At 42.8% G+C, this 13,461-nt stretch overlaps 1 protein-coding gene across 4 annotated transcripts in view; it reads left to right on the top strand.

The window, feature by feature from the left end:
- Window positions 1-9,170, top strand: part of LOC125761059 (dipeptidase 1) — a 129,367-nt gene extending 120,197 nt beyond the window's left edge. For all 4 annotated transcript variants that reach the window (XM_049421850.1, XM_049421851.1, XM_049421849.1 and 1 more), the window contains 6 exons: window positions 3,380-3,512; window positions 3,744-4,141; window positions 5,214-5,298; window positions 5,752-5,827; window positions 5,901-6,039; window positions 6,118-9,170. In XM_049421850.1, the coding sequence (XP_049277807.1) occupies window positions 3,380-3,512; window positions 3,744-4,141; window positions 5,214-5,298; window positions 5,752-5,827; window positions 5,901-6,039; window positions 6,118-6,225 (939 nt within the window). In that variant the 3' untranslated portion in view covers window positions 6,226-9,170. The remainder of the gene's footprint in view (window positions 1-3,379; window positions 3,513-3,743; window positions 4,142-5,213; window positions 5,299-5,751; window positions 5,828-5,900; window positions 6,040-6,117) is intronic.
- The last annotated feature ends 4,291 nt before the right edge of the window (window positions 9,171-13,461 follow it).

Here is a 13,461-nt window from a genome sequence, read left to right as displayed (position 1 = left end):
CCGTTTCGGACTATTTTCGAACGAATTTTCCACCTCCGTACTGTCCTGCTAGGTTTCCTCCACCTCCACACAGACAGTCCATTTTGAAACCAGTACCGGAGTAACTTTTGACGGTTTGATGGATGTTGTCGAGCTTTACCGTTTTACTATCGTTTCGTGTTTTTTCGTTTTTTTTTTGCTTCGCCACACTCGAAACCGTTGTCTCTAGTGTAAAGATAGCGAACGGTAAGAAAACAGCACAAACACACACACATACAAACACAAAGAAAAAAAATACCATCCCTCTACAAGATACTGGTGTTTCGATTTTTATGGAATACCGTTGAAAAGCTAAAACAAGTTTTTCCGCTTTACACCGTTCCGGCGTTTACAAGAAAGCATGTTCCAGGATGGATGAAACGATCGCTGACCATCCTTATCGGATGGTGGACTGCATGGTAGCGGAATCGTAATCGTCTGACCGGTTGTTAAGTTTATGTTGTAAGCTTGTTTGTTTTTGCCGCGATGCTTTAAATTCGACACGAAAACTTCATCCTCTTTATCACCCCGCTACGCGGTGGAGTACGACCGCCATTAACGTTGATCTTATTCGGTACGAAGATGAAGCCATTGCAGTTAATCTAATGAGTGTGCTGCTTTTGTGCAGAAATGTTGAGCGATTGAACTAAGCTTTTAAAGACATGCTAAGGATAGGTATGTCATAGGAGAATGAAATATAATTGTTGTAAATAACTTTAATCGTTGTTCGGGAAGGAACGCTATTGATGTAGCCTGTTCCAATCTCTACAAACAGTAATGGACAAATTGTTTGTTTTCGATTTTGTTAGAAATATAATCAATAAATATAGAAAGTCATTGTTAACGAGTATACAATGTTGAACACAACGGTTCGAGTTCAATCACCGAATTTAAGCAACATTGGGCTTGGCTATTACTTAGCTGGGTATCTCCAAATCCTCCTGAAGGCGTAGTACTAAAACAGAAGAAAATATTCCAATATTGACCGCCATCTTCTGTACAATTCAATAACATAATGAAAACTCAATTATTTAGTCGAAAAAAAATTACATTTTGCTGAACATGTCAATTACAGCCCTGCTTAAACGGTCGATGATATAAATATTTAGATGATCAGCTCGATGCTTGAGCCATTAAGTCTTTGCTTGCTCCATGGCTTTCCATGGTTGCTCTGGAGGTGTTGTCCTCACTTCAAGCAATACAATACCAGGCTAGTCGCTTTAATTTTTCCATAAAAATAAAAATATCTCTCGCAGTATCTTCCTCTAGCACTTTCTCAAAAAATGCATCTGACTGAAGGCACGTTAGTAGACCTGATGGATTCCTATTAAAAGAAAGTATAGAGTTTGAATCTCTTTCTTGGCTTAACGACCTCTAAGGTCACACCGGCTATTTCTGTCTTACTAGACTTGTTTTTACCACAGAGCCGCATAGTCAGTCCTTGCTACGAGGGACACGGTCCAAATGGGATTTGATACCTGGTCCTGTCGTGTGGAACTGGCGCCGTTTAACACATACACCACCGGACCGCCCCTTCTGAGATCCTGAATCTAAGATTTGAATATTCTGTCACCAGTTCGTTTACTTAGAAGTAAAAATAAAATAACTCACCTTCTTCTTAATAAAAATGATACGAACAAGGGATATCTCCTCTCAATTTCTCAACTGATCATCCCAACAACAAACCCGCCCTACTAAAATAATGCGGCATATCATTCGACACATTCTTTTATCACTTCTGACGTGCCCCGCTACTCCAAACAATCACTCGAAAGCAAAACAAAAAATAATACAACATAAATCTAACCCTTTTAATTGAAGATAAAACGCTCAATCAGAAGGATGGTTATAAAAATTAAATGATTCACTCTTTGTTCGGACTCTCAGTGTCAGTCCTTTAACCTGGTGCCATTTTGCCACTCTGCCTGAAGGTTCCGTTTCTTTCCAGCATCGGCAAGTACTACGCCACGAAAGGGGAATAAATAATTCATTCCACACGAAAGAACAAAAACACAACACACCTTCCAGTTATGGGGAGGTGTTAGAATCGGACGGTGTTTCTCCAGGGCACAACTGGCAATGGAAAGAAACCCAACGCAAAAAAAACACTATGCAAACGAAGCCAAACCACAGTCGACTACCTTCTTCAATTTCTCGAGCCTTCGTGGTTTGTGGGATGTGTCTGTCCAAGTGGGTGGATTTGTGTTTGTGTGTGTGTGTGTGTGTGTGTGTGTGTGTGTGTGTGTGTGTGCTGTGCGCGTTTGTTGTATGTCCTTTACCACCCTGGCAGCCTCAGCATTCGACGCATTCCGGTTGCTATAGCCGAATGGGACGACTTCTGCCTTGATTGTCCCCTTGAGACGACAATGACGGTCCAATCTTCTTTCAATCTCGGGACAAACTTCATCTCTTTCGTTGGTTTTCTTTTTTTTTGAGGGCTATTTGCCTGCAAGTGAAGAGGTATGATTCAGTGCCACGACAAAGGAATGCGGGTCGAGAGAGAGAGAGAGAGAGAGAGAGAGAGAGAGTTTCTAGGAAAAGGTCAAACACAGAAGCCCTCGAAGTTTTGTCTGAAGGTGGTTTTGCTAATGTTATCTTTATGCTTCGTGATTGTCCTTATCATCGGAAAGTGTCGTGAGACCAGCACTGACACCGTTCTGTTCTCTACTTTACTGTTCTTCTTACTTTGCGGAAAGTTTGTCGATTGCAAAATTCTTTAGTATATGCTGCAGCTCTCTAAAACCAGTCCGAAAAGGAATCCATTTAACCTTTGAGTGAGACTAGTCAATTAAGTCTAAGTAAATTTCGCACATTGCCGTCGCACTGCCACGAACTTCGGCATGCTACGCTGTACGATGGTACAGCGGGTAGAAGAAAAAAAAACACATCCAACATGACGCTTTGCTTTATGTTTTATGATTCCCTTCCCGGCTTCCACCATTTCCCCCACCCTCTATGTACTTGCCCCCCGGGTAGCCAAACAGACTCGCGTAAATCATTTTACACGCAATAGCACCCCGTAGCACGAAGTACCGAGTTCCTTTTCGGTGCTTACTACTAACTGGCTACCGCTGCGGATATCGACTTCCTGCTTCCGATGCGGAGTACTGCAAAAATTTACGACCAGTCCGTGATTGCGTGCCGTGAGTTGGCTGGGTAAATGTTTGATCTGCTCGTTTCATTCCGTTTGTCCGTGTCAGCTGCCAGCTCTAACTATTACGCTGGGTGTGCGGTTTCTGTGGCTGGCTCGTACGCACACTTCCCTATCATAAAGCTTCCGTTTATGGATGGTTCTATTAAGCTTCTTCATTTTTTTTTTCGTTTTTTTCTTTTTTCTGATATTTTTTTCTCTCGCTTACAGTTTTGGTCGGCCTATGCGCCTTGCTCGTCGCAACATTTGGACGCAGTGCAATTAACGCTGGAGCAGATCGATCTCATCCGACGGTTAGTAAACCTTTACCCGCAGCACATGGCGTTAGTTACGTCTGCCGATGGTAAGTATTTCCGTTGTTGATAAATTGCTTAGTACCAATTTCGACCACTATTTTTCTCTTTCCCAAAGAAATAACGATTCTGTAGATATCATCGTAGAGTATGAGTTCTATCTAGCAAAATTTTCCTAATTTGAATACTTTGTAGATTTAAACGCCTGAAAGTATGCAAATGAACGAACGTTATGGTTATTTAGTTTAAAAAAGTTACGCTTATTATCTAACCCATTTCAGGCATCGAAGAGAGCCATCGGTCGGGCAAGCTGGCGAGTTTGATCGGCATCGAGGGTGGACACTCGATCGGAACGAGTCTCGGTGTACTGCGCACCTTCTACCAACTGGGTGCCCGCTATCTCACGCTCACCCACACCTGCAACACACCGTGGGCGGACTGTTGCAAAGTTGATGAGCCGGGACGGGTGCCCCACATCGGTGGGCTGTCACACTTCGGTACGCTCGTCGTAACCGAGATGAATCGACTCGGTATGATCGTGGATCTGTCCCACGTATCCGTACCGACCATGCTGGATGCACTGGCCACCTCGAAGGCACCGGTCATCTTCTCACACTCTTCCGCCCATGCCATCTGCAACAGCTCGCGCAACGTTCCGGACCATGTGCTGAAGCGAATCGTAAGTTCTGATCGTTTCTACCGGTACAAAACTGCACAGTTCGTTTAATCGTGTGCCCAAATCCTCGTGCTGGTGGGTGCGATCCAATTAAAAACCCCCCGCTCCCATGCCCTCCTTCCATCCAATTCCATACCTTGCAAAAGCAGAACTGTCCCAAACGCTAATGAAGTTAGCCGGGAAGCAAATTAAAATGAAAATCCATCCCATATTGTGCTCCTAGACGGGACGTGGTCCATATAGAAATAATTTAGCTCGAGCTTTTCACAACCCCGCACCAAAAACGGTCGCGTTTATTAATCACGACCAAGACCCGCTTGTCGCTGGTCTGTCCGGTGGATATTATGTTTCCCTTTATTTTGTTGGATATTTTTTTTAGAAAAACACATTTCTTATCCATCGGTACCGCGTCCGTTTCCAAGAACGCAGGACGCTACAGCTAGCCAGCGGTGACGATCCAAAATATTTGCATAATTTGATGAAATTTAATATAGCCGTACTATGTGCCCGGTATGTGCTTCTTGTGCTGACATTGTCTCGTTTTAGAGACAGCTTCAGAAGTACCGTAGTTAGAAGAAGAAAAAAAAAACACACACCACGTGGAAGTCTCATCTTCATCGACGACATTGAAATCGCACCAATTTGGAAAAGAATAACATGAAATTAATTAAAAATCAGCACAAAAATATGAATATTTCAGTGCGAACGGGAACCCCACAAGCGTCACCTTTGTGGTTGTGTGTGTGTGTACGTTCATTATGAATATTCGAGTATCACTCGGTACACCCAAACCCGATTGGATGGGCTTCCCGTTCAAACGTTCCAATATAAAATAAAAATGTCACCATCTATGTTCGTTCTTTAATGCAGTTTTTTTCTGTTTGCTTTCTCACCGTTTCTACATGGAAACCCGTTTCTGCCCCATCGACATGCGACCAAAAACCCAAAACACAATGGCACGGTCGAACTACGGGAAAACCAATTTCCGCTACCAATTTGCCGTCTCACGACCACACCAATGCTGGCCCTTCTTCATCCTACGTTCGGACACACCTCGAATACACCTTGAATGCAGGCCGTTAACGGTGGTCTGGTTATGGTTGCATTCTATCCCCATTTTGTGAGCTGTGGTGAAAAGGCAACGCTGAAGGATGTAGTGGGTGAGTATAACTCCCGTAAATAACATTCCCTCTCGCTCGCTCTCTCTGTCTCTCGCTGCTGAACTGAAAGCTTCCAATGTACAGAAATTTAAAACCACTCGCTAACCCAAGACCTTCAATCAGGCCCAGCGTGACAGAACAGCCTGTTGTAGAAGTTGTGATGTTTAATGGTAAATTTGAGTACTGGTCTGGGGGAACCAAAACATGTACCAACACTGCAAAGAAAGGACTCCAAACTCGGACAGAAGGGATCATTAAAATAGTCGATGCATGCAGGCAACTCAATTTCCGTCAGTTGGTCTTAAAATTGGATTCTAAATTTTGAAACCGTTATGCAAATGAGAAAGCTTTCCGCAACTAGAGCTAGAAAAATGAATCAACTCCAAAAGTTATTTAAGTTACAACAATTCATAAATCGAAATTTTAAAACAATTTTTTCCCTCGTTCCCACAGCACATATTAATCACATCAGAGATGTGGCAGGTGTTGACCATGTCGGGATTGGAGCCGGATACGATGGGGTGAATTTGTAAGTAGACCACCGTTACCTTCTGGTTTCGCACCACAACTAGCAGTAATGCCTTCCCCTTCACTTTCTACAGAGTACCGCAAGGTTTAGAGGATGTCTCCAGGTATCCTTACCTGTTCGCAGAACTGCTAGAATCAGAACGGTGGACCGAGGAGGACATAGCGAAGCTAGCCGGTAGAAATCTTATACGAGTTTTCCGACAGGTCGAGCAGGTAAGCGTACGCGCAAAACTTACGGTTTGTACGCACCGGTACATTGTCGAACATGTTTCCACCCCTCACTTTCCTTAGATACGAGATCAGCTCGAAGCCCAGGGAATGCTTCCCATCGACCAATCGATACCACCGGAAGATATTCTCGGTCGCTCGTACTGTCGCTACTCGGGTCCGCGTACGTGATGAAGTGCCGCCGGTTCCGACGACCATACACTCACTCTTCCACACACCATCGAACCAATCCACCAGAACCGTCGGGCGACTGCGGTTACGCCCGAACGCTGGACCGCTGGCTGATTTGAGGTTAGGGTTTTTGGGTTGGGGATGGACGCCCGCAAGATATACACACATCAAAACCAGAACCGAAACAGTCGATGATGCGCGACGGCGCGAGGAGCGAAGCGAAAGCAGTTTCGCCATTTTATTGCATATCACTCACTAACTCATAGTAACTCCGTAGTAAAAGCCAGCCAACGTTGATCTCGTTGAACGGAACGCAGAGATTGCCCCCCAGAACTCTGTTTATTTAACTTTCGATATGGGATTTTCTGTTTTCTGTTTTTGTCTCCCAAGGGCACAGTTGGGAATGGGAAAGAAAATGTCGTCGGTTTACGTACTTCAATGGTGGAGATAAAAACGAAATTGCAACATACAAAGCGAAACACGGTAGAGGATCGTAACACGTTTTAGAATGCCGTAACGCTGAGTAATGTACCGCGAGCGTTCGCATACTGTACAGAACTGTCTGATCGCAACTAGCGATCACTGGGTAAGGTATCAATCGATTTGGGTGGGTAGATGTAAAACTATCGTAGCAAATCTGTACATACACTATCATGTAGCAATGATACACACTACAACGGAACGAAACGGTTTAATTGCGGATCGGTAGCAGCTTAAAGCGAAACCTACCGGCGGGGAAAGCGCTCTTCATTTTGAGCCACTCAGTAAGACTTTTTTTAAACCTCACAAAAAGACTTTTCTTTTTTTGCTTTCAGTTCGTTTTTTTTAATTTTTTGGTTAGTGTGATGCAATCAATCAGCTGCTCAGCTAATGGAACTGCAATCGATCATTTGCCCTACCTGTGACACCTTACATTGGCACATACAGACACACACAAGAACAAGAAAAAAATACACTTCTTTTCTTTGTTGTATACTCCACTGCCAGCACAATGGAGGGATAGACAAACAAAAAACTCGTCAAATCGAAATGTGATATAATTATATTGAAGCCCAGCTTAAACAACAATATGTGCAGAAACCGTACGATTGCCTTGTTTCGGTTACCATTACTTCATTAACAAGAGAGAGAGAAAACAAATAGATCATTACCATACAATCGAGAACAATTCTACGTGGTTAAGCATTATTATTTGAAGCAAACGTTAAAATACCCTTTCCGCTTTCCCACCGTGTATTAATTGTATTTTTGTTTTTAAATACACAAAACGTACAGCAGCTCTCCAAAGGTCCCTGTACATTTGCAAATGCGTAACCAATCCAAACAATCTGTACATATGCGTAGTAGTGTAATGAATGCTTCCATTTCGGTCACCTACTTCTTTCATCGGCTCTTCCCCCCTCCGAAAATTGGGGGGGTAAAATAATTTCCCTTTTTATCACCCCCCCCCCCCCCACCATGCTTACAACTCCGGTGCCCAACCTATCCGCATGGAAGTGCCCGTTCCCCATCCATCATCTTTCACTATCAAACCATGAAAGCGACCCACGGCACATTTGCAAAACGAGGGTTTTTGTAATAAAACATAAACACATTAAATCACCGTTCCATGTATGCAAAGTAACCTCACAGGGCAACAACAAAAAAGATCCTCACCAAAACAAAACACAAAAAATGGCAAAATCATTGCTGTTGTTTGCATCTCCGCTCGTGCAGGACCAATGGACAGCTGATTGATTTATCACGCCACAATGATTAAAACAGATTTATGCCTCACAAGAATGCGTCGCGAGCGTGCGCCAATGGGTCAAAGATTATGTGCGCGTGTTTTTATTGGTATGTACACCGCACCATTTACATACGAAATTCGGCATTGTTCGAGCATAATGGGTGCAAATCAATACACTACACTATTTATAAAGCGAACCTGGTACTGGTGGTACTTTTATGGAGTTGTGTGGTAATAAAAAAAAATTCACAATTTAATTACAAGCTTTTGAATTATTGATTTACAAATCAAACTGAATTACCATTCGGAGATTATTTTGAAGTGCGTTTCATATGAATCTACAACAGGCCGTAACATATTTAGTGAAACACATCACAAGAACAATGAACTACCAAAAAAACGCCGCTAGCTAAGAAAACAGTTTGTAATGTAGCATACTTTGAACAAATTCTAGATGATCGCTACCACACGATACGTTGGAGCGAACGTACACAAACACACACGCGTTGTATTATATGTAGTGTATTGTCAAAGTAATAATAATACGCTCGAAAGAATTTAATTACTAGAAAACAAAACAAAACAAACTCTCCAAACCAATAGGCTCTTAGCTCGTACCACAATCAGTAAATCTTAGTGAACGATAAGATAAACCACCAACCACCCGGGTCGGTCGGTTCCGGTTAGGGAACACAGGAAAGGGGGTGGGCAACAAACAACTCTCCCCTCCTCCCTCAAACCCCCCTCTTGTACACCACATTGCCACATTTCGTTTTCCAGCGATGGCCGACCACACCACTCATTTTCTCACACACAGTTTCCCACTGAATGCCAAATGAAGTTCGTTTTGTAGTGTCGTAAGCGAGGGAAAAGAAAAACAATTGACAAGAGACCAAAATGTAAAACGTTTGCAAAATGGAGTTGATCGCGCGAAACTCCCACTTGGCGGTGGTAATGCTGCGGGCTTGTACAAAATCGATCATGTTACGAAAGAATGTAACGGGAAATAACGAATTATTAAGAATACCAAAGCTAACCTTCTTGATGAGTGGGAAAATAAAAAAAAAATAGAATGCAAGATGAAGAAGGAAGAAAAATAGAAAAGAAAATATTAATGAAGTGCAAACAAAAAAGAATGCAGGAAAAGTTTGGTTTGCTGAAGATGAAAGATAACAAGAAGCTATAAATAAATTGTTTAATAAACATTTAAAAGTCACATCAACATTCACTTGTTTTATTGTTACGCGTTTTGTTTCATTATTCTTTATTGGCGTTTCCCCAATCGAAAAGAAAACTATTGCGCCATTTCCTCGCGCCACCGGCAAAATCGGGTAAATGATTTTCATCACCTCTTAAATTGGACTGCTCCGACCATTTGCCTCTTCCCGACAATCGCTTCCATTATTAGGGGCTGCAACGTGGCATCGAGTTATAAAAGAAAACACCAACAACATGATCGTGAACCGTAACGGAAATGCAGCAAAACCCGACCAACTTATGCGGGTCGACACTCCCATAAATCTTAAGGGTGAAAATTTATCGTACATTTTCTCTTCACTTCACGAACCGTCCACCCGCAACCGCTGCCCGGGATTCACCCGGATCGCCCAAATAGACTGCAATGGGTTGCGATGAGCGATACCCTTCGCTCTGATCCTTTCATTTCCATTCATTTTCCTCATCAATCATCGTCGCCCCCGGGTACGCCCCCCGCGAACCCGGAACACGAGAGACATGTATCGGTCTTTCATCCATCGAAACGTCCCCGGGACATGGGAACGTGGCTGTGCCGCTTAACGATACCAACTCTTGGAAGGTTGTAACTTGTGTCTACGTTTGGCTCGTTTGCGATTGTTAGTGTTTGCTTTGGTCGTAACAGGCAGCATATACACAGAGAGATAGAGAGAGAGGGATAGAGGGAAAGTCCGGAATACGGTATCGATGTAAAGCGAACAAAATCGCAAACATTCACCCACCTTCTCGTCGCCGTAGGTCGATACAATGGCGGTTGATGTTTTCGCATGATCATGAATCCATCATTTTGCTGTGCCGAGCAAGAGTTTAAGAACCAACAGGGAAAGTTGTGCTTTCGGAAATGGATATACCGAAACCGGAGCTTAAAGTCTACCAAAAAGTGAAATTGAAGTATGTCCTTGATGTTCAAAAACTATCAACCTACCAAATTCTTCCAACTGAACCATTCAACCATCCGCAAGGAATTGATTGAAATTCTATCAAAAACCATTTGTTTTGCCATTATCCCCCATTATTGTCACTTACACCGCAACCAATTATGTTACGTTTTCTCAAGTTCCGGCAACATATTGAACCGGCATACCACCGACATATTGCTTGCCGTTTCGTGGAAAAATTGCTTAGCACAACTCATTCCCCCCGGTACGGGCAAGAATGCGAAACATTGTACGCCTTTTCCCGGCCGTGTTAACACATCTGTAGCCTTCCACCAAGTGTGTTTCGACGAAATACGCTTTTAATACGTGTAATAGCAAAGCCCTTCTACCATCCACAATTCAATTTCAGCCCCATAATCAGTCATCTTTCGACCGCACGGACGTACGAGATGGATTTTTACTTCATGTTGTTTCTCCAAAAAGCTCGGATAAAGCGAAGGTCGGAATCGGGTCTCTGGGTACAGGCACACTTGAGGAACGCACAAGGGATGATGCTGTTTTGCGACCAATTCCTACACAGTGAATGCGAGACGAAGCATAAATAAATGAAGTGGAAACGTGAAAATGTGTACCCAAAAAAAACCCCCGGAAAAACCCTCGAAACCATTCCATTTTCCCGGTTTGTGTTTGTGCCGTGTCGTGTAGCTATCGAGCGAAAAGCCATTCCGTGCTCGGATAGTTCCGGGCTTGTCTTAAAACTCGAATCGCAATATGCCGATTCTTGGTTCGGTTTCGTTTCTTGTGTACGTTAAAGGAACGTACAGAAAAGGTTGAAAGACCATTGCCGGTGCTTTGAGCTACAGTATCAGGATGGTGAGGAACACAACACAGGACAACGCTCCGTTCGGTTTTCGCCTGTTTCGTACTCGATGGCATGCATTCGAAGCATGATTCTGCTTTCGGATTTCATAGACATTTGGGGAGCTGTGAGATGGGAACTTACAGTATCGTTTCGTGAACGTGGTAGCCTCGCTTAAAAGCTGTGGCATAGGGTTACTGTGGAGTGTGCTCATTACAGGAAGCTTTTTGAATGGATTCTACGTGATGTGTTGGTACTGAGAGTGAAAAATCTTGCTTTATGCTTGCTGTTTTTTTGGCCAACACGAAAACATGCTTTGAAGGAGTGGTATGTTTAATGTCCAGCACTGTGCATGACGGTACGGCATAACACTTTTATGGGACCGCTATTATATTTACAGTAATGGAAAAGGATGTTCTATTTTTTTGTGTATTTCAAACATTTCTAAGTATATTTTGTTGTGTTCTTGAGCCATCAGCAGAGGGGTAGCAAATGTTTTTTTTTATGTTTAAAAACTAATTTATTTGTCAACAAAGTTAAATTATTTTACTTTTTGGTTCAAGGCGTTAAAACAACATCCGGAGCAATACAAATAGATGCGCCGCAAAGTATGCAATTTGAATAACATTTTATCGTCCATTGCGTTATTTGTTTGCTAATAGAAGGGTCGAACATTACTCACACTAGTTTTTATGTGTACGTATTAACGTTTGACGATTTTACTTGCCGTTAACAAATTATAAATGGAAATTTTCCTAGTTTGTTTGACAAAATCAGTCTTAAGATTTCAGATTTCTAACTTAATGCATGTTCGAACCGAGAGTTGCATACGTCATACGGAAAAATAAAATGTTATTCACCGAATAATCAATAGCACACCAAATGAATGTTTGCTCTGTTGAAATCGTTTTAAAACTATCTTCTTCTCAAAATTATTTTCATCTCTCGAAAAAGCAATTCATTTTTTTATGCACCTCAAAACACCGTGTCAAACACCTTTCTCACTTATCTACCAAAACATGCATCTCTCCATACGAATGCATTCACTAGGTACGTCATAAAACCTGGGCATGTCTTTTTTCGATTGACATACACATTTCGTTATTTCACTATTTCAAGACTTTGACATTCTCATTCCCACAAAACCCATCGTAGATCAAATATCACATTCCTGCCAGCGTATTACGTGTCTGCAAGAAAGAAAGAAAAAAATGCATCCAGCACATGACACATGACATGCATCGACCTGGCTTTATCACCTGCTAGACACACGAAGCTAGTGTATGTATACCATTGGTTTGGTTTTATTTACCGAAACCTTACTAGCTATTTCGGGGTTGGTGTGAGCATCCCACTGCCGGATGTGCTGCCGACTGCGGAAACATCATTTCCGGTGCAACTGTTCGTATGCGTTACTTTTGAAGAGTGTGTCGAAACTATTTTTTTGTTTTGTTTGCTGATTTTGATGAAAATGCCAAATCTAACCATCATTCATATCAGCTGATACTGATCTTATTCCCCTTTTTAAATGGGAATTTTTTGCATACGATACAAAAACAAAATGAAACAGAAACGAATTGAAATTGATTCTTTAAGAAGAAGCTTCACTGTTTTATCCTATGCACCCTCATTGCTATCAGTTAATTATTCACCACGTAAGACCATCCATTACGCTCTAATGGCAGTCATTTATAGTACAAACAAAAGGCCTTACATTCGCATCCAACTTTACCGACCGACGATGCTGGATTTCCGGTGTAAAATTTGTCACACTCAACACTTAAGGTTTCACCTAATGTTACTGCCGGTGGTGCTGATGCTGGTGCGACATGATTGCGAAACGTTGCCATTGTAAATAGGCCAACACTAAGCAATGACGATGTCATTTTTCGCCGCTGCAGAGTGGTTCACCCAAAAGACACGGTACAGTACTCCATCGAGAGCAAAACGAAACACTCAACGTGATGGTAACACTACGAAATACCATTCTTACCCCACCTTCATCCCACGTCTTGCGGGAGCTTCGTGTGTGTACGATTCCGTGAGACTGTAACATCAGTACCGTCACCTCCACGAGATATTCCAAGGAGATGTACTACCGCTATACCACTCTTTCTCCGCAGTGTGCCGCAATGTGTTCTGCATCCTCCCGGAAGAAAAAAAAACATACCGCAAAATCGGGACCTGTACTGGGTGGGGGAGGACGGAGTGTACCAATGGGTACCAAAAGCAGCTGGTGCATGAAATTGCACATTAATCTAAAAGCTTTCTCGTTAGCTGCAAACTTACACGCCTTCCTTTTTTGGGGTTTTTTGGGTGCAAAGCTGCGCTTGTCGCGCACTTGTGTCGCCCGTCTTTGCGGTGCTTTACGTGTTTCCGGACGTGTATCGAGATCGTAAATGTCTCATATTTATTCAAGAACGCTCCAACTAACCCGGCTCACTTTGATTTGTTCCCTAGGAAACTTTATCACCACTGCAGCTTCACTGTTGCCTGGTTGTGTGCGTCGATCGGCA

This window comes from Anopheles funestus, chromosome 2RL (assembly GCF_943734845.2).
Source record: "Anopheles funestus chromosome 2RL, idAnoFuneDA-416_04, whole genome shotgun sequence".
Lineage (NCBI taxonomy): Eukaryota > Metazoa > Arthropoda > Insecta > Diptera > Culicidae > Anopheles > Anopheles funestus.
Note: the sequence above shows the minus strand (reverse complement) of the source record. Positions and strands in the feature narration are given on the sequence as shown.